The sequence below is a fragment of the Saimiri boliviensis genome, chromosome 11 (assembly GCF_048565385.1).
Source record: "Saimiri boliviensis isolate mSaiBol1 chromosome 11, mSaiBol1.pri, whole genome shotgun sequence".
Taxonomy (NCBI): Eukaryota; Metazoa; Chordata; class Mammalia; order Primates; family Cebidae; genus Saimiri; species Saimiri boliviensis.
In genome coordinates, this window is record NC_133459.1 from 41,876,997 (window position 1) to 41,898,127 (window position 21,131).

At 43.8% G+C, this 21,131-nt stretch overlaps 2 protein-coding genes across 5 annotated transcripts in view; one reads left to right on the top strand and one right to left on the bottom strand.

Moving 5' to 3' along the window:
* Positions 1–1,725: 1,725 nt before the first annotated feature.
* On the bottom strand, positions 1,726–11,950 carry EBNA1BP2 (EBNA1 binding protein 2). 2 transcript variants are annotated; one of them, XM_010347491.3, is made up of 10 exons: positions 11,869–11,950; positions 11,687–11,775; positions 11,519–11,602; positions 11,117–11,289; positions 10,083–10,206; positions 8,086–8,175; positions 6,350–6,425; positions 6,020–6,113; positions 3,568–3,730; positions 1,726–3,417 (listed from the first exon to the last, which is right to left on the bottom strand). In XM_010347491.3, exons 2-10 carry the CDS (start codon positions 11,750–11,752, stop codon positions 3,367–3,369), a joined length of 921 nt encoding a protein of 306 aa, XP_010345793.2. In that variant the 5' UTR covers positions 11,753–11,775; positions 11,869–11,950; the 3' UTR covers positions 1,726–3,366. The 2 variants fall into 2 exon arrangements, with proteins under 2 accessions (XP_010345793.2, XP_074236767.1); XM_074380666.1 differs by having other exon boundaries at positions 11,687–11,950.
* A 14-nt stretch (positions 11,951–11,964) lies between these two features.
* CFAP57 (cilia and flagella associated protein 57) overlaps positions 11,965–21,131 on the top strand; it is a 79,885-nt gene continuing 70,718 nt past the window's right edge. For 2 of the 3 annotated variants that reach the window (XM_039473799.2, XM_074380665.1), the window contains exons 1-5: positions 11,979–12,084; positions 12,315–12,493; positions 16,697–17,013; positions 19,073–19,359; positions 20,605–20,812. In XM_039473799.2, coding sequence (XP_039329733.1) covers positions 12,337–12,493; positions 16,697–17,013; positions 19,073–19,359; positions 20,605–20,812 — 969 coding nt within the window. In that variant the 5' untranslated portion in view covers positions 11,979–12,084; positions 12,315–12,336. Of the gene's footprint in view, positions 12,085–12,314; positions 12,494–16,696; positions 17,014–19,072; positions 19,360–20,604; positions 20,813–21,131 lie in introns of all 3 variants that reach the window. The other variant, XM_039473798.2, reaches the window with a different exon arrangement.

Sequence of the window (21,131 nt, forward strand, 5' to 3'; positions counted from 1 at the left end):
CTGCCCAAAAAAGAGAAAGCTGTTACTTTGTACACTCATCTAAAAAAGTGAATGTAGTCAGTCTTCACTTTGCACAGTAGTGCAGGACCACAAAAATGTCCTGCTTGCTGAAACTATGCAAAGTGATCTTAATAATCATTTACAATTACAATTGTTCTGTGACCTTTAAAAAATGTGTCCAAAAGTCCTTTTTAAAAAGTATGAATCTTTAAGCCTTAGAAACAAAAACTGAACAAAAAAAAAATTGTGTGAAAGTATTAAAAACTCTGTTTAATGCATAACAAAAAATAGTAATATTTAGATTAAACAGTAGAAACATTGAGAATCAAGTGTTTCATTTCTGAATGAAAAAACATGCTTCTTTTTCTCCTTCTCTAACTTATGATACAGAACAAGCATCTTTTCCATTCCTTGGCAAATTGTCTTTACTCCTTTCTAAGTTTGGATTTGGTTCCAGCATTTTATCACTTGATCTTCCAATGTCACTAGGTATCTCCAAGAGTCCCTTTAATGTGAAGTTTTTCATTAGTGTCACTCCCTGGAGACAACTTCGTCCTTTCCATTTCTTTCCTCATTTGTAAGTTTGCTTTCACAAGGTTTACCTGGCTATATATCTAGTCTCCAGAATGGCAACAGCATTCACAGTCCAACATCAGCTATTTCACCTACAATTCCATTTCTATTGCACTCAAATTTTACTCCAGCCTTATAATTAAAAAAAAAAAAAAAAAATTTTTTTTAAGACAGGTTCTCACTCTATCACCCAGGCTGGAGTGCAGAGCCAAACGTGGCTCACTACAGCCTCAAACTCCCAGGCTCGAGATTCTCCCACCTCAGCCTCCCCAGTAGCTTGGACTACAAGCACGTACCACCAGTGCCCAGCCAAGTTTTTAAAAGTTTTTGTAGAGAGGTTTCACTGTGCTGCCTAGGCTGGTCTCAAACTCCTGGGCTCAACTGGCCTCCCAAAGTGCTGGGATTACAAGCATGAGCCACTGTGCCCTATCATTTTTCCTTTGGTATACATTCATCCTTGGTGGTCAATTCCCTCTCAGGTGTCTACTTCTGTAAAATGCCTATCAGTTTATTGCTAAAGACAAAGAAGCCACACAACTACACACTTTGCTGTGAGTGTGCGAAATGAATAACGTTATTCTCTTTGTTCTACATCACAATCTTGGCATATGAATCCAGAAATATCCTTTTTATGTGCCAATAATGCTACAAGAAGAAAATGTGAAAATGAGTTATCCTTTCTGCTTAAGATACTATATGGTTTTCAGGAATTTCTAACTACCTTAAAAATAAGTATGGTTTCTAAACTGGACTGGAGAGAGAATGGGCAGGTGAAATGGCTTACCACCCTATCAACACAGAGAAAAGCCCAACAATTAACGTGGCCTGCCTGCACAATGTACCAACTATGCAGAGCTTCCGCCGATGCTAGGAGTTCTCAAATATGAACAACCAAGGCTCGCCAGATATTAAGAAACCCCAGCAAGACAACCCTAATCAAAGGAATATGAGAGGATTATCAGATTATTAGACCATATTAAGATAATGTTCTAATTATATGGCAGGCAATGTTCTAAGTGTTTTGCGTTGATTAACTTAACGCTGATGGGAACCCAATGAAGCAGATACATCTATATTATGCCAGAGATGACAAAGCAAATAAATATTAAAATCCCTATGGTCAAACAGCAAGTAAGCAACAGAGCCAGGCCCCAGAATCCACGCTTCTTAACTTTTACAATCCTCTACTGTTCAAACATGGGAAAGGGGAGATCAAAATGCATGGGCTGCAGAAACAGAGGGAAACTTTATCAAAAAATTAAAACTGTAATCATATCCTGAGAGATATAAGATACTGCATCTAGACAATGAGTAAAATACGAAAAATGACCAATTAGAGAATAAGGAACTCCTGGGGGAAAAATGAAAGCTAAAATACATATTCAATAAAATGACTGTAGGCTGGGCAGTGGTTCACGCCTGTAATCCCAACACTTTGGAAGGCACAGGCAGGTGGATCAGTTGAGGTCAGGAGTTCAAGACCAGCCTGGCCAACATGGTGAAACCCTGTCGCTACTAAAAATACAAAAATTAGCTGGGCAAGGTGGCGTATGCCTACAATCCCAGCTACTCACGAGGCTGAGGCAGAATCACTTGAACCCAGGAAGCGGAGGTTCTAGCAAGCCAAGATTGTGTCAGTGTATTCCAGCCTGGGCGATGGAGTAAGACGATGTCCCGAGAAAAAAAAAAAAGATTTTAAAAAACAAAGAAATCTCTCTCCCCCAAAGCAGAACTGAAAAAAACCTAGAAACAGTGCCTGCAAAATTCTAAAGAGGAAATTCCTATCAGCCAAATTAAAGGCAATTTCAGAAATGCAAGGAGATAAAAAGTTTACCTCTCATCTTCCCTTTCTTAGTAAGATAATAAAAAATGGTACACAGAAAAAGAAGGCATATGCCAAGATGGGAAAATATGGGATTCTGGAAATAATGATGCCAACTTAGAAGGTCTAGAAAAAAGGTGACAGTAGTGTGGCATATCTAGGTTACAGGAGAAAAATTATACAGTAGGTAAAATGACCAAGCATCTGGAAAGAACGGAGAATGTAAGAATACAGAAGGAAGATTAGGCAAGCAGAAGAATGCAAGGTGAAGGTTAATTGGAGGAAAACCAAAAGCTGTACCACAAAGGAAATCTTACCACAATGCATTGGGCTCTACAGGAACTGACTGTAATATAACTATTTAGAAGGATGAGGCAAAGGAAATGAGGGAGGTGTCAGTTAAATAATCATTTATCATAAAAATGAAGGCAATTTGAACTCAATGTCTACATAGATAGCAGTGTCATTCAATATGCAAAGTAACTCCTAAATCTTTTTTTCTTTTTTTTTTTGAGATGGAGTTTCGCTCTTGTTACCCAGGCTGGAGTGCAATGGCGCGATCTCGGCTCACCGCAACCTCCGCCTCCTGGGTTCAGGCAATTCTCCTGCCTCAGCCTCCTGAGTAGCTGGGATTACAGGCACATGCCACCACGCCCAGCTAATATTTTGTATTTTTAGTAGAGACGGGGTTTCACCATGTTGACCAGGATGGTCTCGATCTCTTGACCTCGTCATCCACCCGCCTCAGCCTCCCAAAGTGCTGGGATTACAGGTTTGAGCCACCGCGCCCAGCTGCTTCTAAATCTTTTAGTCTGGACTATTTTACCAAAGACATGTGTTTGTTTAATGATTTTTTTTTGGTTATTGAAAGAAATGTTTACAACGTGATACCAACAGAAGGGATAAAAGTGTGTTGTGAAATGCAAAGTCTTCATTCCTTTTTCTCGGTTCTTTGTATTCAAAGATGCTGTTCAGTGCGTTCTGTTCTTCATCTTCTCTCTTGTTCGTTTTCCAGGTCTCTTCTACAGAAAAAGAAATACCACATCTGGTCACACAGCAGCTTGCCTTCTGCCCAAGGGTGAGGATGGACGGAAGAGAAGGCGGTGGGGAGGGTTGGAAGTGGAACGGGGAGGCTGAGCCTGCGCCTCACCCAGGCACCTGGGCTCACTTACATTTGATCCTTTCTTGCCAGGCCTCTTGAGGCCTCTGCCATGGGCCGTCTTGGCCCGGAAGCTAGATACATCATCATAGCTCTCCCGAGTGTTCCACTTTGAGCCTTTCTTCTTTCCACCAAAACCAAACTTCCGGTTTTTATACCGTCGTTTAGCACTGGGCCTGGAAAAGAATGGTCCTAGATGTCACCCGCAGCACTGTTAAGTCTAATGAATCTGATGGCCCAGCAATACTCTTAGTTTCCTTTCTATGAGCAAAGCCCCTTAGGCACTACTGTGACCCAGAATCTCATCCTTGGCCCCACAATCCTCTGCTACAGCCTCTCGAGATAAACTCATCTAGCTCATCTATTTACAGTTCTAACCACCAGGGCAGGAAAATAAAGCAAGAAGCAGGGAAGGCTCCACATACATCACGTGGCTTCCTACTGTCTTTGGAAAGCTTTCTATTTTAACTAAATCTCGTTAAATCATCCTCAGTTGTGTCTATTCCTCTCAAGGGTAAATATATGCAGTTAACATTCAAATGTAAGACAGGTCAACCAATAGGGATCTCAAATTCAGCATCTCCAAATTCACATCATCTCCTGGACTGGCTCTACTTCCTGTACGTATGCGCTCACTTGAGGCTGGCACAGCTCCTGCCAACCCAGACTACACAGGCTAACATGTGGGAGTCTGCCTTGGTTCTTCTCTCACTCTTTATACCCAATTCAATTACTGAGTCCTGCTCATTTCACCTCTTAAATGTTTCTGCAATCCATCTTCTCTTCTCCCTCAGTTGCCGCTTTCAGGTTATTATCATCACACATCGGGACTAGTCTCCTTGTCAATTTCCCAGCTTCCCTCAAGTCCGACACTTATACAAAATCCACTGTAATGTTTTTTAAAACCTGACTATGACCTGCTCATTATTGTCAGTACAACCTATAACCTAGTCTCCCCACTGCCTTCTGGACAAACTCCAAGCTCCCCAACAAGGCAAACCAACAGCCCAGGTCTCCCCAGTCACATCACACCCCTCCTTGCCTTGCACTGTACTCCCAGTGACATCAAGGGCTTACTGTTCCTCACAAAACCCTGAGGTTTCACGTCTCCATGGCTTTGCTCTTTCAAGCTCTTCCTTCTTCCCAAACTCAGCTTCTCTCCTATGCTCGTGGTTAATTCTTACTCATGCTTCAAGCAATGCTCAAGTCAAACCCTCCTCCAGAAATCCAGAAATCCATCTCCAGACCCTGCCAGGTTTTGTTGTTGTTGTTGTTTTTGTTGTTTTTGTTTTTGAGGCAGAGTTTCACTCTTTTTGCCCAGGCTAGAGTGCAATGGCGTGATCTTGGCTCACTGCAACCTTCTTCTGGGTTCAAGCGATTCTCCTGCCTCAGCCTCCTTAGTAGCTGAGATTACAAGCGCCCACCACACACCTGGCTAATTTTTTGTATTTTCAGTAGAGACAGCGTTTCGCTATATTGGCCAAGCTGTCTCCAACCCCTGACCTCAGGTGATCTGCCCACCTCAGACTCCCAAAGTGCTGGGATTAGAGGCATGAGCCACCATGCCCAGCCCATGTCAGGTATTTCTAAAAGCTCCCTCAATACTACTCCCCAAATGCCTCTATCATAGCACTTACTATCTTACACGGAAATGATCATTTCCCCTAGGCCTGGTATCCAGGTATGCAAAACACTGAAGAGCCTGCATTCTTTTAATCTTCATACTATGAGGCAGATACTCTTTCCTCAACTTAGCAGATGAGGCAGTTAGCACTTAGAAAGGTACGGTAACTTGTTCAAAACTGCCCTACTACTGAGTGGCAGAGCCAGGGTCTGAGTCCCAGGCCTGAACTCTCAACCATCACACTGTGTGATGTGGAATCAACTTTTACTCAGCATTCACTTAAAGGGTGCCACATACTTAAATGTACCTTCTTAGGCTGGCTGCCCTGGTCACGCCTATAATCTCAGCACTTTGGGAGGCTGAGGTGGGTGAATCACTTGAGCCCAGGAGTTCAAGACCAGCCTGGCCCATGTGGTGAAATACCACCTCTACTAAAAATACAAAAATTAGCTGGGTGTGGTGGCGGGCAGCTGTAGTCCCCGATACTCGGAAGGCTGAGGCACAAGAATCACTTAAACACAGGTGGCAGAGGTTGCAGTGAACCAAGATTGTACCACTGCACTGTAGCCCGGGTGACAGTTAGACTCTGCCTAAAATAAATAAATAAATAAATAAATAAGAAGTAAATAAAGTAAGTTTAAAAAGGGCCTCTTGTTACTCCTCAAAGACTGACATGGCTAAAATTATCCATCACACAGTGCTAGGAGTCTCAGCCACAGGCAGCAGCTGCATTCTCTGGACTCACAGCTGAGCCGGTAGGGTTGCTATGCCTGCCATCCTCATGACCTATGGCCCCACAGCACCTCCCAGAAGAGAGAAACCACGCCAAAACACTTCTCACCCCTTCTTCATCTGCTGGCCTTTGGCTCCTGCCTTCTTGCCCTGTGCCAGGGGTTTCTGATCTCCCTCAAGGAAATCCAGTTTATCAGAGAAGCCTGAAAGTGAAGAAGTAGTTCTGATCAGCACCATTGTATTTTAAAAGTTTAAACCACCATATAAGGCTGTTATTTGCCACATTGATTTTAAAAGTCACATCCTGCTCCCCAACACCATTCCCAAAACTTAGATCTGATAGATCCACATCAAACAAGAAGGCTCCAAAGCACTAAGTGTTCAGATCAATTCTAAAGTACCTGCTACCCTCGTTCCCCTGGCAGAGAGAGGTACCAACCTTTCTGATATTTCTTAATAGCATTCATCATATGTGCTTTCTCCTGCTGCCTCTTCTGAAGAACCTCTGTTTGCACCTGTTATATGAACACAAGGACAGTTACAGCCATTCCACGCCATTACTCCAGTGTCCATTCTCTTAATAGCAACACCATGATTAATACTGCTACTCTGACATTTACTATGTGCCAAAAGCTATGTTAAGGGCTCTTAGTATATTCTCAGATCTAGGTATATTCTTCATAGACAAAGATGTATCTATCTCATAACAATCCAGTGAAGTTGAAATTTGTGTTATCCCCTAAACTGAAGCACAGAGAAGTTAACTTGCCCAAGTTGCATAGTGAAAAAGTGCACAGCTGAGATGACCCAGGCTGTTTGCCTCCAAAGCCAGCACTCACTCTGTTACACAATCCTGCCGACAAAACTGTAGCAAATTATGTTCAAGCCAACATCCAATTCTTCCCATCATATTTGGACAGATTATTTAACTCACTGTTACTAGGCATGAAAGTACTAAACGGAAGAGAAAAAAAAAACAATGTCCCCAGGTAAAGAAAAGAAAAAGGTTTTAAGGATAAAAGGAGACACTTTAAGAGTGTCTCAATCTTGATACTGCTACACTGTGGACAGACTGCTGGGGGAGGGGCCCGTCCTGCACTGCAGGACATTCAGCAGCACCCTTACCCTCTACCCGTAGATGCCAGTAGCACCTTCGCTCCCAAATTTGACAATTAAACCTATCTCCAGGCGTCACAAAAAAATCCTGGGGAGCAAATTCACTCCAGCTGACAACCTCTTCCCCAGTGTTTCCTCAAATTAGAAACAGTGAACTAAAAGGCCCAAGTGAGTCTGTCTTTGCTTTTCGTAACTTTGGTTAGGTTAAATTAATTACCGGTGTCTTTGAGATAATCTCAGCCATCCACCTCCAGATCAAAGAAACGATAAAACCGTAGCAGGCCTTTTGTAGAGGAAAGGATCCGGCCTATTCTTACTTTGCTCAGAATGTATCAGTGAAACGACCCCACATATGGACAAGAGTTCTGCAGCCCAGATCATAAGTGCTTATGTCCGAATGTTGACAAAGTCTCAACACCCAAGCCAATCTTCCTCCCATTCATTTCTTCTCATAATTCTAACTTTAAAACCCATCATCTTCTTTCTTAAATGACCATGAAATAGAAAAGGAAAACCAAGAAAAGTATGCCTGGTCTGGTGTTACATTAGAACTCAGACATTCATAGTTCAAACACACAAGCAATCTTTCAGATTGGGTGACAATCATTACAATAACTTCTTCAGGGACGTTATTATCACACAGGCCAATGAATCCCAAACCAGGATGCATTTCAGAATCACCTGGAAAGCTTTTGGGGAAGAGAGGGAAACAGGTACAGATTCCCAGGGATTCTGAAGTCTAGAATTCTGTTTTGAAAAATTTGCCCTGGTGATTTTGCTGTAAGGTCAGGTTTGGAAACCACTCATCTGGAACCAGTGTATAGAGGTGAAAATTAAAGCCCAGAGAGGTGAATGGCTCGCCTGCAGTCACCATGCTACTCCTGGTGAAGCACTCATGTCCAGGCAAGATTGTACTCATGAATACCAGCACACACACTGAGAGATGGTAAACACATGATCAACACACAGTTCAGTTCAGGGGACCAAGTCAGAGCACAACAATCTCATCTAACACACACACTCCACCTCTTCCTGTTCCCTGCACACTTTCCTTCTCACCTTCTTCCCGTATTTCCTAAGTGCTCGCAGCTGCTTAGCCTTTTCAGACTTCTCCATGGCGGCCTGTTTAGTCTGCAGCTTCTGTCGAATCTACAACACAAAATGCTGTCAGTTTATGGTATTTGAATCTGGAATGACCACTGCTTAGGATGCACTAGAGCAGGGAACAGATATTCCCTAATCTTTAAACTGTGGAACTCGTAAATCATCGATTCCAACCCCTGAGGACAACGGGGCCCAAAGGCTGAACACTTTACCAAAAGGGTCACAGTGAAGCCAGAGATGGAAAGCCACCTTCCCACTCCCTGTGTGCTGTCTGTTTCATTACACAAACTGCCTATTTGAAATCCAGGAAAGAAGACAAATTTCTCCCCATTTCTACCGTCAGTAGACTGAGGCTGGAAACCAGTATGCAGCCGCTCTTTTGTAGTATACCACATATACAATAAAAACCCAGGCAGATTATCAGGTACCTAGCCTTTTCAGTCAAACACATACATTTTCGTTAAAGGATGAGAAGTTGTCAGTGAGAACAAGCACAGAGTTCACAGTGAGAAGGTGAACTACTACCAAGACAAAAGCTCTCTAAAATCCAGCATGAGACCCAAGGGTACTATATAAATACAGTCATCCCTTAGTATCCGTAGAGCAGGCATTCCCAAACTTTTTACACAGGGGGTCAGTTCACTGTCCCTCAGACCGTTGGAGGGCCGCCACATACTGTGCTCCTCTCACTGACCACCAATGAAAGAGGTGCCCCTTCCTGAAGTGCGGCGGGAGGCCGGATAAATGGCCTCAGGGGGCTGCATGTGGCCCGCGGGCCATAGTTTGGGGATGCCTGCCGTAGAGGATTAGTTCCAGGACCCACTATGGACAACAAAATTTACGGATGCTCAAGTCCCTTATATAGAAATGGTGTAGCATTTGCATACAACCTACACTTACCTCCAGTATACTTTAAATCAGGGGACTTCAATCCCCGGACCACAGACTGCTATGAATGTGCTATGAATCTGTGGCCTGTCAGGAACCGGGCCTCACTGGAGGAAGTGAGTGGTGGGCAAGCAAGCGTTACCACCTGAGCTCCACCTCCTGCCATATTAGTGGCAGCATTACATTCCCATAAGAGCATGAACTCTAATGTGAACTGTGCATGCAAGGGATCTAGGTTGTGTGCTCCTTATGAGAATCTAACGCCTGATGATCTAAGGTGGAACAGTTTCATCCTGAAACCATCCGCTCCCCCAAACCGGTTTCATCCGCAAAACCCGTCCTTGGTTGCCAGATTCTGCTTTAAATAGTCTCTAGATTACTTATAATACCAAATACAGTGCTACACATCACCTCATTCTCATGGATTCAATGTAGTTCTCAGCACATGGCAAATTCAAGTTTTCTTTTTGCAACATTTTCAAATTTTTTTTTCCCCAAATATTTTTGATCCGAGTTTGGTTGAATCCACAGATGCAAACCCATGGCTAAGGAAGGCCGAGTACATCCTGGATTACATGCTGGCAATCCCCTCCTCCAAAGTCAAATGAGGTCCAAGTTCTACCCAACTCTTCACTGTACTACATCTGAGCATCTAAGAATCCCTCATTTTATAGACGAGAAAACTGAGGCCCAGAGAAAAGTAATTTGTCTACAAGTTCTAGCACTGTCAGTGGCAAGAGCACAAGAAGAATGCTGTCTTCTCTGCACACCATGCCGTGGCCATGCCAGCTAGGAAATGCAATGGGCCATCTTTACCTCAGGAACCACACTTCTCACAGTGCTGTTCCTCTCCTTAATTGCTGATTTAGAAAAAATGTCATTCTTATATGCATCTAATTGGTGGTGACTGGCATGACTCTGAAGTAGCCCATCTCTGGAAGAGGTAATAATTGTCCTCTGACAACTGGCTCCCCATTATTGGACTCATACCTATCTTTCTAAGCCAGCTGAATATGCTTAAGTACAAAGTTTTGCCTTTCTAGATGAAAATTTCTATTTCTTACCTTCTGCATCTGCAGATCAGACTTGGCCATTTCTGCAAAATAATCAGTAGGCCGCTTGGTAGGAACTTTGAGCTGATGGAGGCGGGGCAAGACTGCAAGCACTGCGGCCTGGGCTTGGCGGTAGCTGAGAATTGTAGGACAAAATGTGTAATGAGGTAAAGGAGAGAGGCCTTATGTTCCTTTTCACCGGACTCTCAAAATCTGACCTCCATCAGCAAGAACAAACAAAAACCGTAACCAAACTTCACTAATTTAGAATCTAAAAGAAATGTAGGCCAGGCACGCTGGCTCATGTCTGTGATCCCGGCACTTTGGGAGGCTGAGGCAGGTGGATGACGAGGTCAGGAGTTAGAGACAAGCCTGACCAACATGGTGAAACCTCGCTCCTACTAAAAATACAAAAATTAGCCAGGCATGGGGGTGGCACCTGTAATCCCAGCTACTCAGGAGGCTGAGGCAGGAGAATTGCTTGAACCTGGGAGGCAGAGGTTGCAGTAAGCCAAGATTACACCACTGCACTCCAGGCTGGGTGACAGAGTGGGACGAAAGAAAGAAAGAAAAAGAAAGAAAGGAAAAAAGAAAAGAAAGAAAGAAAGAAAAACAAATGTAGCCATATACCATTTTTTAAAAAGGGGAGGGATGTTGCTAAAAATAAATTAGTTTTAGAGAATGACTACTCTAAAGGTACCCATTAACACAAACTAATCTAAATTATGGAATCTTAATGTAATTACTAAAGCAATTCCACACAAGACCATCCCATAAGCAATGTTTTTTGTTCTAATAACTGAAGCATGCACAAAAAGCTTTAACATGAATATTTCAAATTAGCCCATAAACTGGACTTTGAATCGTGACCATGGACCAAGGAGCTCTTTTCTCAAACAGGGAGAATCTCCTAGCTATTCTGAGTCAAAAGAAGCCGTTCTGCCTACTCCTCTGCCTATTCTGAGTGCAGGCTTACTAATTTCTCCTCTTTCTCACTCTCCTGCATAAGAATACTCAACTTCTCCAATATTTGAAAACAAACATACAAACTCATCTCCCGCTGGAAGTCGTCTTCTGGATCAACAGCTTTCTGGTCCTTGTTCTGAGGTGTTGGCGCCTCAGATCCACCGATCTCCGGCACTGGACCCAGTGTCACATCGAGCCTTTCAACCCATTCCAGATCCCGCTTGAACTCTGCCAAACACTGCTTCAGGCCATTCTAGGAAATCCAGACACTAAACTCATAAGAAGGGAAGCTCTTGAGTTTGTCTTTCACAAGCACAGGGTGCTAGGGCAAGGGACAAACCACTAATCCCCAATACCCAGACAGGTAATTGACCCTCTTGGCAAAGTGCAGGGTGCGTCTTTCCTGGGTCAAGAATCGGTCTCCCAAGCCCAACAGCGCCTGGTGCGCATCCCCTGTCCGAGTACCCAGCGCCCCAGCTCACCACGTCGTTCACGGCCTTCTTCGGCCCCTCTAGCACGACATTGAGGCCTGGCTTCAGAAGCCCTCGGGAAAACGCATCCTGCAACTGCAGGACACAATCACGGTCACTACCAGGGGGGTAAGGCCCCCTCTCCCACGCCCACCCACCGCGAGCTCCGCTGACACCTACCTCTCTGTCTGTGACTAGGGAATCATCGGACTCCGACTCCGAACCCGAGACCGGGGGAGTGTCCATCTAGCCGCACGCCAGTCCCACACCTACGGGAAGAAGCCGGGTACCCCGAGACCCAAGCGGCTAGCAGAGGGCGGCCCTGGCCACTGCTGCCTGCCTTCAGCCCCCTACTCCCACACCTTGGCTCCACGTGCCACCAACTCGCACCAGCGCCTGCAACTCAAAGCTACTGCTCAACTCTTTGATTGGGACTTCCGCTTCCGGCGGCAGACCATACTTCCGGTTTGTCGTTGCTATAGAAACCGCTAAGGCCTTTGAACGTGCCCGGGTCGCTTGGGATCCATACAGGTAGCGCCTCTGGATACCTGGTCTGCTGACCCAGAGAGAAGCTAAAGGTAGGAGTGGGTACCTGGGGGTCGCCAGAAGGAGCTGGTAGCAGTGAGCGTACAAGGAAAAAGGAGAAAAAGGAGCCGCGGGAGCAGGGGTGCCTTGGAGAACTCGGGCCGGGAAGGGGAGGGGCAAGGGCGGGAAGGGGCGTGTCCTGGAGGCCGGGTCTTGTCCCGGCCGGGGGCGGGGCCAAGGCTTGGCGTTGCTCTCCACTCTCAAGCGCTGCCCCCATCTTCAGCAGGATTCTTCGGCGTGAAACGATGTCAGCAGTGGTAGCTCAGTCGCTGCATGTTTTTGGTCTTCGATCCCACGTGGCCAACAATATCTTCTACTTCGATGAACAGATCATTATATTTCCTTCAGGAAATTACTGTGTGAAATACAATGTGGATCAGAAATGGCAAAAGTTCATTCCAGGTAAAACTCTTTCCATTCTAACATATACAGGAATGGTATGTGCCACATGTAACCCCATAATCCCAACGTGATGACTGGAAAGAAAGATTTTGGCCAGTTTGAATATATATGCAGTTTTATAAATGTAGAGGAAATAAATGGCAACTTGTATTATGAAACTAGATTAATCAGTCACGTGTGCGTAGTTAAAATCACATATAAAATGTTAATTTAAAAGTGCTTTTTTCACTGTGATTTCATGAAAACGTTTTATGATATTTTGATGAAAATATTCCTCTTTTCATATCTTCAGTATCATTGTCTTTGTCATCACCAGAGCCACTTTTTGAGTTGTCTAACACAGTTTTCCTGAGCACACCACCTTCATTACATCACCTTTTGAATCCATGTATGATGAAGACACTGTAAACTTTAACCCATGTCACAAATAACCATTTGTATAATATTACAGCCCTTATTTCTATTCATATTGGTCCTGTTGATGATATAAATGATTGCAACTATGGAATCCATTTTCCCATCCTTGGTTGCATCGACACCTTGTATTGTAACATATACGTACAAAAGAATGTACCCTACGTATATGTAATATTTAAAAGAATTACAATAGAATGGAAATAGAATGTGAACCCAGCCACCCAACATAGGAAATAGAATATTACCAGTTCTGGTGTTTCTCCCTGTATTGTGTCTTGCTGCATCAGTTCAGTATCATGCTTTTGAGATTCATGCATCTTGATACATACAACCAAGTTCATTTTATTGCTATAGAGTGTTCCCTCATATGAATGTAATGTCTCAAATATATGTATTCATTCTAGTGTTGAGGGACATTTGGGAAGTAACAGCCATTTTCTATTATAAACTATACTACTATGAACATTCTTGCATGCATGTACATTCCTCTATTTGTACAGAGTCTAGGGCACACAGACAGGACTAAAATTACTAAGCAATATGATAGTACCAATTTACATTCTTACCAGGAGTGCATAAGAGTTCTCATTCTTTGCCAACCATGCCAACCCTTGGTATTGTCCAACTTCCTAATTTTTTGCTAATCTAGCGGTTGAGAAAAGGAATTGTGGTTTTCGTTTGCATTTCTCTATCATTAATGATGATGAGTGTCCATTTATGTGTTTACGGGCTATTCCTATTTGGTCATATGTTAAATGCCTTGTTCAAGTCTTTTACTTGTTTTTTTATAGTTTTTTGTGCAGGATATTTTTGGGCAATTTTATCGATTTACATGCACAATTTATTCTGTATACCAATAATTTGTAAGACATATGTCTTGCAAATAAGTTTGGGGCATTTTCTCTCTTCTTACAGTATCTTTTGATGGACAAAAATTCTTAGTTTTAATAAAGTCAGATTTATCAACCCCATAATATTCTGTTGGAGTAACTATATTAAATACAGTAGACTTTTATTTATTTATGTTTATTTCCAGCATATTTGGTAAATTATTATTAATTCTAATGATTTATCTATAGATTACGCAGGGATTTCCACACAGACTATCTGCAAATATCAATGGTTTTCTTTCTTGTGTTACCTGTGCTGGTAACCACTTCCAGACAGTGTTGAATAGGGGCAATAAAAGTGGACATCCTGCTGCATGTTTCTGATCTTAAAGAGAATTCTTTTAACATTTCCTTAGAAAGAAGGATGTTTGCAGTAGGCATTTGTTAATGCCCCTTATCAGGTGAAGGAAGTTCTTTTCTTTTTCTAATTTGCTGTGCTTCATCCCCTGCCCCTGAATAAATACAAAATTTTATTGCTGCATATTCTGAGTTTTATATAAGATTATATGACTGGCCAGCCATGGTGGCTTGCGCCTGTAATCCCAGCACTTGGGGAGGCTAAAGGGGAAGGATTGCTTGAGCCCAGGAGTTCAAGGCCAGCCTCGGCAACATGGAAAGACTCCATTTCTACAAAAAATTTAAAAATTAGCCACACATGGTGGCAGATACCTACAGTCCAGCTACTTGGGAGGGTAAGGCACTCCAGCTTGGGCAACAGAGCAAGACCCTGTTTCAAAAATAAAAATGAAAACAAAAAAGAACAGATGACTTTCCAATATTAATTAAATTATGGTTTTATGCAGCCAACATTAATTTATATTTGCTCTCATACTTACTAAACTCTTTGCCCACCATTACTCTTTGCAAATCAGTTATTCCCGGGGGGATCATTTTCCTTCTGCATTTACTGATAATATGTTGATAAACTCTCCCAGTCTTTGTCTGAAAATGACTTTATTTTATCCTCACTTCTGAAAGATTGTTACAACAGGTATACAGTTTTTATCAGCAAATTATAGATCATTTTCCATTGTGGTTTTTTGGCTTCTGTTTTGTTGCTGTGGTTAAAAAATTAGCTTATCACCGTCGTCTGTCTATAGATTATCTTTTTTTCTGGATGTTTAATATCTTCTCTGTCTATGGTATGTGTGTATATGTATACATGGTATATATATACCATGTATATATGGTATGTGTGTATATATATACAGCATATACATGTATATGTATAATATACACACCATATATACGCATACCATATATGTATATTTGTATATACACCATATATACATGTGTACACACACACACATACACACACACACACACACAAAGAGTATAGTGGGTTTTGTTTTGTTTTGTTTTTTCATTTTTTATTCCTACCTAGGGATTCTTTGAGATTCCTGGATTTAAGGACAGGTATCTTTTTTGTTCTGTTATCTCCTTCTGGAATTCCAAACCATCTCAACTCCATACTCCAAGGTTTTTTTCTTTGTTTTTTTTTTCTTTTGTTATCTTTGAGATGGAGTCTCACTCTGTTGCCCAGGCTGGAGTGCTGTGGTGCAACCTCGGCTCACTGCATCCTTCACCTCCCGGGTTCAAGCGATTCTCCTGCCTCAGCCTCCCAAGTAGCTGGGATTACAGGCACATGCTACCACACCCAGCTCATTTTTTTATTTTTATAGAGACAGGGTTTCACCATGTTAGCCAGGATGGTCTCAAACTCCCCACCTCAAGTAATCCACCCACCTTGGCCTCCCAAAGTGCTGATTACAGGCATGAGCCACCGCACCTGGCCCGTAGTCATTTTTATAATGCCCAAACACAGCTATACCAAGGCCACCTTTCTTCTTTGTGTCCACCATTGTCCACTACAGTGCCCACTACTGTAGAGTCCACTGCCATGTTGGGCACTAGATATAGGGTCCAGCCCTGCAGGGTTCTGTGAGCCGCTCCTGGCTGGTGCAGAGACGAGAAATTGTAGAAATAAAAGACACAAGAAACGGAAATCGAGAAAAGAGAGTTTGGGCCCAGGGGTCCACTGCTACCCAAATCGCGGAGACCAGCAGTGGCCCCAAATGCTGGGATTCTCTGACTTTTATTGAGTTGCAAAGCTGGGGGTAGGCAGGGCATGGTCTTGGTGGTCGGAGACTGGGGTACATCACGTGTCATTCAGGTAGGGGCTCAGGAATTTGTGGCACCCAAAGTGAAGTAAGGAGCATGATGCATCAGCACTTTTTCCATACTTAACAAGAAAGAACTAAAACATTAAAATTTGTGTTACTATTACTGATGATCTTTTCTAAGAAAAAAGGAACCAGGTCCAGAAGCAGAACATGAGAGTAGATATGGAACATGACCACTGAAGCACAGCATCACACAGAGATGGTTAAGCCCCCGGATGTCTGCGGGTGCACCTGACAGCCATCAGGCCTTGCCACAACTAACTCCTCCAGAAAAGGAGACGTCTCAGCTCTTTTGGACATCTCCTTCCCTAGCTGGCTAAACAGCGGGCGCTTTCCCAGCTCTGGCGCTGCCGCACAGCCAAGGCGCCCTCCAGCAGCCCTTATGCGGGCGTGACAGAGGGCTTAGAGCATCTTGCCTTAGTGTTATTCATTTCACAATATCACCCCAGGTTCACACTTCCGACCTGAGAGGCATTAGTGAAAGAATTAAGATCACCTATGAATAGCTAAGATCACATATAAATAACTAGTAACTACTATGGTTATATTTTTAGTTACTTTCTTCTTCATTATTTATATGGAAATAGGCTGAGGCTTTTTGCTCCTGCCTCGGCGCTTATGGGATCTCCCCCCTACACACGACTGTGCCTTTTTCCTGTTGAATCCTGGTGAAAGTGTGACCTCCCCTCATCTCCTTTTTCCTCTGTTTGCAGGCTCAGACAGGAGTCAGGCCATGTTGGCCTTGTCCATCAGCCCCAATCGGCGGTACCTCGCTATCTCTGAGACTGTGCAAGAAAAACCTGTCATCACCATTTATGAACTGTCATCCATCCCTTGCCGGAAGCGCAGAGTTCTTAATAATTTTGACTTCCAAGTTCAGAAATTTACTAGCATGGCTTTTTCTCCAGACTCCAAATACCTGTTGGCCCAGACATCCCCTCCAGAGTCAAATCTTGTCTACTGGCTATGGGAAAAACAGAAAGTCATGGCCATTATTAGAACGGACACTCAGAACAACCCTGTCTACCAGGTACCTAGTAGCTCGACAAGTATCATGAAAATTATTTTAAAAATAGAACTACTTTTTATTGAATGCTTCCTATGTACCACAGTTCTGATTTCCTCCATGCACTTTAAATTTTAATCTTACAGCAACCATACAAGGTATGTACAATCGTTATCCCCATTTTACAGGTGAGAGAACTGAGGCTCCAAGAGGTTAAGTGACTCACTCAAGATCAAAGAGGTAGTGAGTAGCAGAACTAGGAGTTCCCCAACTCCAGCTCCTGTCTTCTTTACTCCGGCCAAGAACTGCATTCTGGTCACTGGTTTAGCCCAGAAGTAGATGCTGGCCAGGCAGGGTGGCTCACGCCTGTCAACCCAGCACTTTGGGAGGCTGAGACAGGCAGATCATGAGGTCAGGAGATCGAGACCATCCTGGCTAATACAGTGAAACCTCATCTCTACTAAAAAGACCAAAAAAAAAAAAAAATTAGCCAGGCATGGTGGCGGGCACTTGTAGTCCCAGCTACTCAGAAGGCTGAAGCAGAAGAATCACTTGAACCCAGAAGGCAGAGGTTGGAGTGAGCCGAGATTGCGCCACTGTACTCCAGCCTGCACGACAGAGTGAGATTTTGTCTCAAAACCAAAACAAAACAAAGCAAAAAAAAAAAAAAAAAAAAAAAACAACCCTGCTTTCTCTCCCTGGTCCTAGCCTCTTTCCAGCAACATTGCTGGGCAGTAGGAAGATTTCAGAAACGTGATATAAAGTGGTAGATCTTTAGGATGCTGTTGATGAAGTTGCAGTTATGTAAGGAGCAGAACCTTCCATTGTGGCTTGAGGACAAAAAAAGATGATTCCTCAGGAACCTGATTGCTGGCTTAGGCAGGGGGTCCCAAGGAGGTTTGATCTTGGATCATTCACCCTAGTCTAGGATCTAGCACTCAGTTCCACAAGTTCAACGACTCAGTTCTGTTCATGTTTAGAGATTCTAGCTAATCAGTGTCTCCGACATAGACTCAGTTATTCATCTCACAAGACACGTGTGAAAGCCAGCATACCACAACCAGAATGCTTACATTTATCCAGTGTATTCCCTTCCTAGTAAAAGAGAAGTTGAGAGGTGAAATTGTAGTAGTAATCAGAAAGCTGCTGGGTGTTTATTCCAGAATCAGCCCAAAGGCAGGTAGAACCAGAAGGGTATTTCAGCCAGGCCACAGTGAGACCTGACAAAACACCTCCTGCTCTGAATAAGTAGATTCAGCAACCATTTATTGGGTGCCCATGATGAATCACCACTGGGAAAACGGAGACGAAAAAGTCTCAGCCCCTCAAGTTCCTCACTCTCTAGCCAGGACAGCAGGTTGACTGCCTATTACTATACAGGTAGTCCCCAACTTACTATGGTTCAACTTAAAATTTTTGTCTTTACAATGGTACAAGAGTGGTATGCACTCAGGAGAAAGAGACCAAGCAATATGCTTTTATGGCGCTGGGCGGCAGCCGCAGACACAGCCCGCAGTCAGCCACTCTGTCAGGAGGGCAACAACCAAGGTACTGTACAGTGTGGTGCTGTGTGGCCACATGGCTTTGCCCGGTTTCAGCTTACACTGTTTCAGCTTATGATGGGTTTATCAGGACACGATCCCATCGTAAGTAGAGGAGCACGTGTACACTGGGATAAGACCGGTGGTGGAAGGATACTCAGTTGGTAGTGGACCACATAGCATCCCCTGACATGTACTTTCTTTCCTCCTGGACAGGGCTGTGTAAACCTGACAGACCCTCATTTTTTCTGTTTCCAGCTGAGCGTTATTCCATTTCGTTGGCACTGGGTGTGGCTATTGTTCAAAAGCTGCTCCTTCTGCTCTTTGGCCTTTATAGATTTCCCAGTTTGACTCATATCCCTACAAATATAATGGATTATAGACGTGTGCCCTTATCAAATGCAGCATAAAATTACATGATTTTATGATGTTCAAGAGCTATTCTGAGCAACCTGAAATAAATATTAATGTGTAAAATGGAAAATAATTCCATCTGGATTCGCTTCGTAAATCTTTTTCTTCCATTCTCTCACACTTTACAGGTGAGCTTCAGTCCCCAGGATAACACTCAGGTGTGTGTGACTGGAAATGGGATGTTTAAGCTTCTCCGTTTTACGGAGGGAACCCTGAAGCAAACCAATTTTCAGAGGGGGGAACTCCAAAACTATCTAGCGCACACCTGGGTGGCCGATGACAAGATTATTGTTGGCACCGACACAGGCAAACTCTTCCTCTTTGAATCTGGAGATCAGCGTTGGGAGACCAGCATCATGGTCAAGGAACCCGCCCTTGGCTCAAAGAGCCTGGATGTCATCCAGGAATCAGAGAGGTAATGGTGCTCCCTGGGCTGGTGCTCCCACAGTCATTCCGCTAACAGTATTAGATAGAAGACAGCATTCTCTAGAAAGCACTCAGAACCCCTCCTCCGTAAAAGTCAACTATGCCCATTTTCCCTCTTCCTTTCTCGTTTTCATCTGTATTCAAGCACAGAATTTAACAGTTATAACCATAGGCTAGATACAATTCTTTTGATTTTTTTATACCTAACCTCATTATATAAGGATAGTATGACTAGTCTTCAAAACCATAGTTTTTAGAAAATATATTTTCCAGTGGCTAATTTAGTGAATTGATTCATGTCCACCAAGCCCTTGCAGTGTACAAAAGGCATCTCTTGCTAAATGCTGGGGACACAAGTCCTCAAGGAACTTACAGTTCAGCAGGAGGCAACAGACCAACAAGTGCAAGGAAATGTTTTAGGTAAATCTGACCGGGGATACGGGTAAAGTACAGTCTCAGGAAGGAGTGGCTGTGACCACAGTAATAGAGATGCCACGTTACCTCTGTGACAACCAATAAAAATCATATCCCCTGTGTATCGGGATGTACCGTTGCATGCACCAGACACTGCTTTGTACACTTTATAGATTCTCACCTCGTATCATTCATACTATGACCATGCCCATTTTGTAGACAAGGAAACTGAGGATCAGAGAGGTAAGTGGGCTACCCAAGATCATTGTACAGATAAGTGGCAGGCTCAGGAGTCAAACCCAGATCTCTCTGATGCCAGAGCCTGAGCCCTCAACCCCAATGGCATCTTGTAGATTCTTCTTCCTCAGTAACCGTCAGTCCTCCCATTTTCACCACCGTTCCCCCTGACCCATGCCAATGGCATATCCTTTTTCTTGTTGTTGTAATTATGTAGGAGCCTCCTAAAAAGTCCCCATAACCTTCTCAGGAGCTGTGTTCACAGTCCTTCAGCCCTGGGGTCCAGGCCTCCCAGAACAAAGCCCAGCCTCCTTGGCTTGGCCCAAGCATACCTGTGGCTCTCTTCCTCTACAACTCTCGCCTTCATCTGCTCCACACGCCCCAAGCACTCTCTTGCTTCTGGGGTTGGCCATGTGCAGTTTGTGTACAGTTCCCAGGCCAAAGGGTAGCATTTGGCTGTGGAAAAGGGGATCATTGGGTGGTTTCTCGCACACGCAGTGACAGCCTCCTTTCTCCTCCCCAGCAGAATGCATCTCCTTGAGATTGTCTCTGTATATCGTGTGTGCTGTTTCTTTGTTTCCAGCCTGATTGAATTTCCGCCAGTCAGTTCCCCACTCCCTTCCTATGAACAAATGGTGGCAGCCAGTAGCCACAGCCAGATGTCCATGCCCCAGGTGTTTGCCATTGCAGCCTATTCAAAGGGATTTGCCTGTTCTGCTGGGCCAGGTAGAGTTCTGCTGTTTGAGAAGATGGAGGAAAAGGATGTTTACCGTGAGAGCAGAGAAATCAGGGTAAGGAAGGAAGAAAAAAGCAAAACGGGGGTCCTATTGGCACCTGTTCCCCAGCAGCAGTCCTCTGAGAAGGTGTCTGATGAGGAGGGATGAGATGGGATTGCTGAGCAGAAATGGTGAAATGATGACCTAAGATATCTGTCCCAAAAGAGGTTTTGGGTGAGGTGAACAGAATTGGAGTTTAAAATAGGAAAGTTGACCAGTCATGTTGGCTTATGCCTCTAATACCAGCACTTTGGGAGGCGAAGGCAGGTGTATCTCTTGAACCCAGGAGTTTTAGACCAGCCTGGGCAACATGGCAAAACCCCATCTCTACACA

What these genes read in the sequence shown, in the direction of transcription:
- EBNA1BP2 (XM_010347491.3), bottom strand. Translation starts at nt 11,752, where the DNA reads ATGGACACTCCCCCGGTCTCGGGTTCGGAGTCGGAGTCCGATGATTCC. An exon ending in TTAGGAAATACGGGAAGAAG is followed by an intron (nt 6,426 to 8,085) that starts GTGAGAAGGAAA and finishes TTCATATAACAG; the next exon opens with GTGCAAACAGAGGTTCTTCA. An exon ending in CTGGCAAGAAAGGATCAAAT is followed by an intron (nt 3,418 to 3,567) that starts GTAAGTGAGCCC and finishes CTTTTTCTGTAG; the next exon opens with AAGAGACCTGGAAAACGAAC.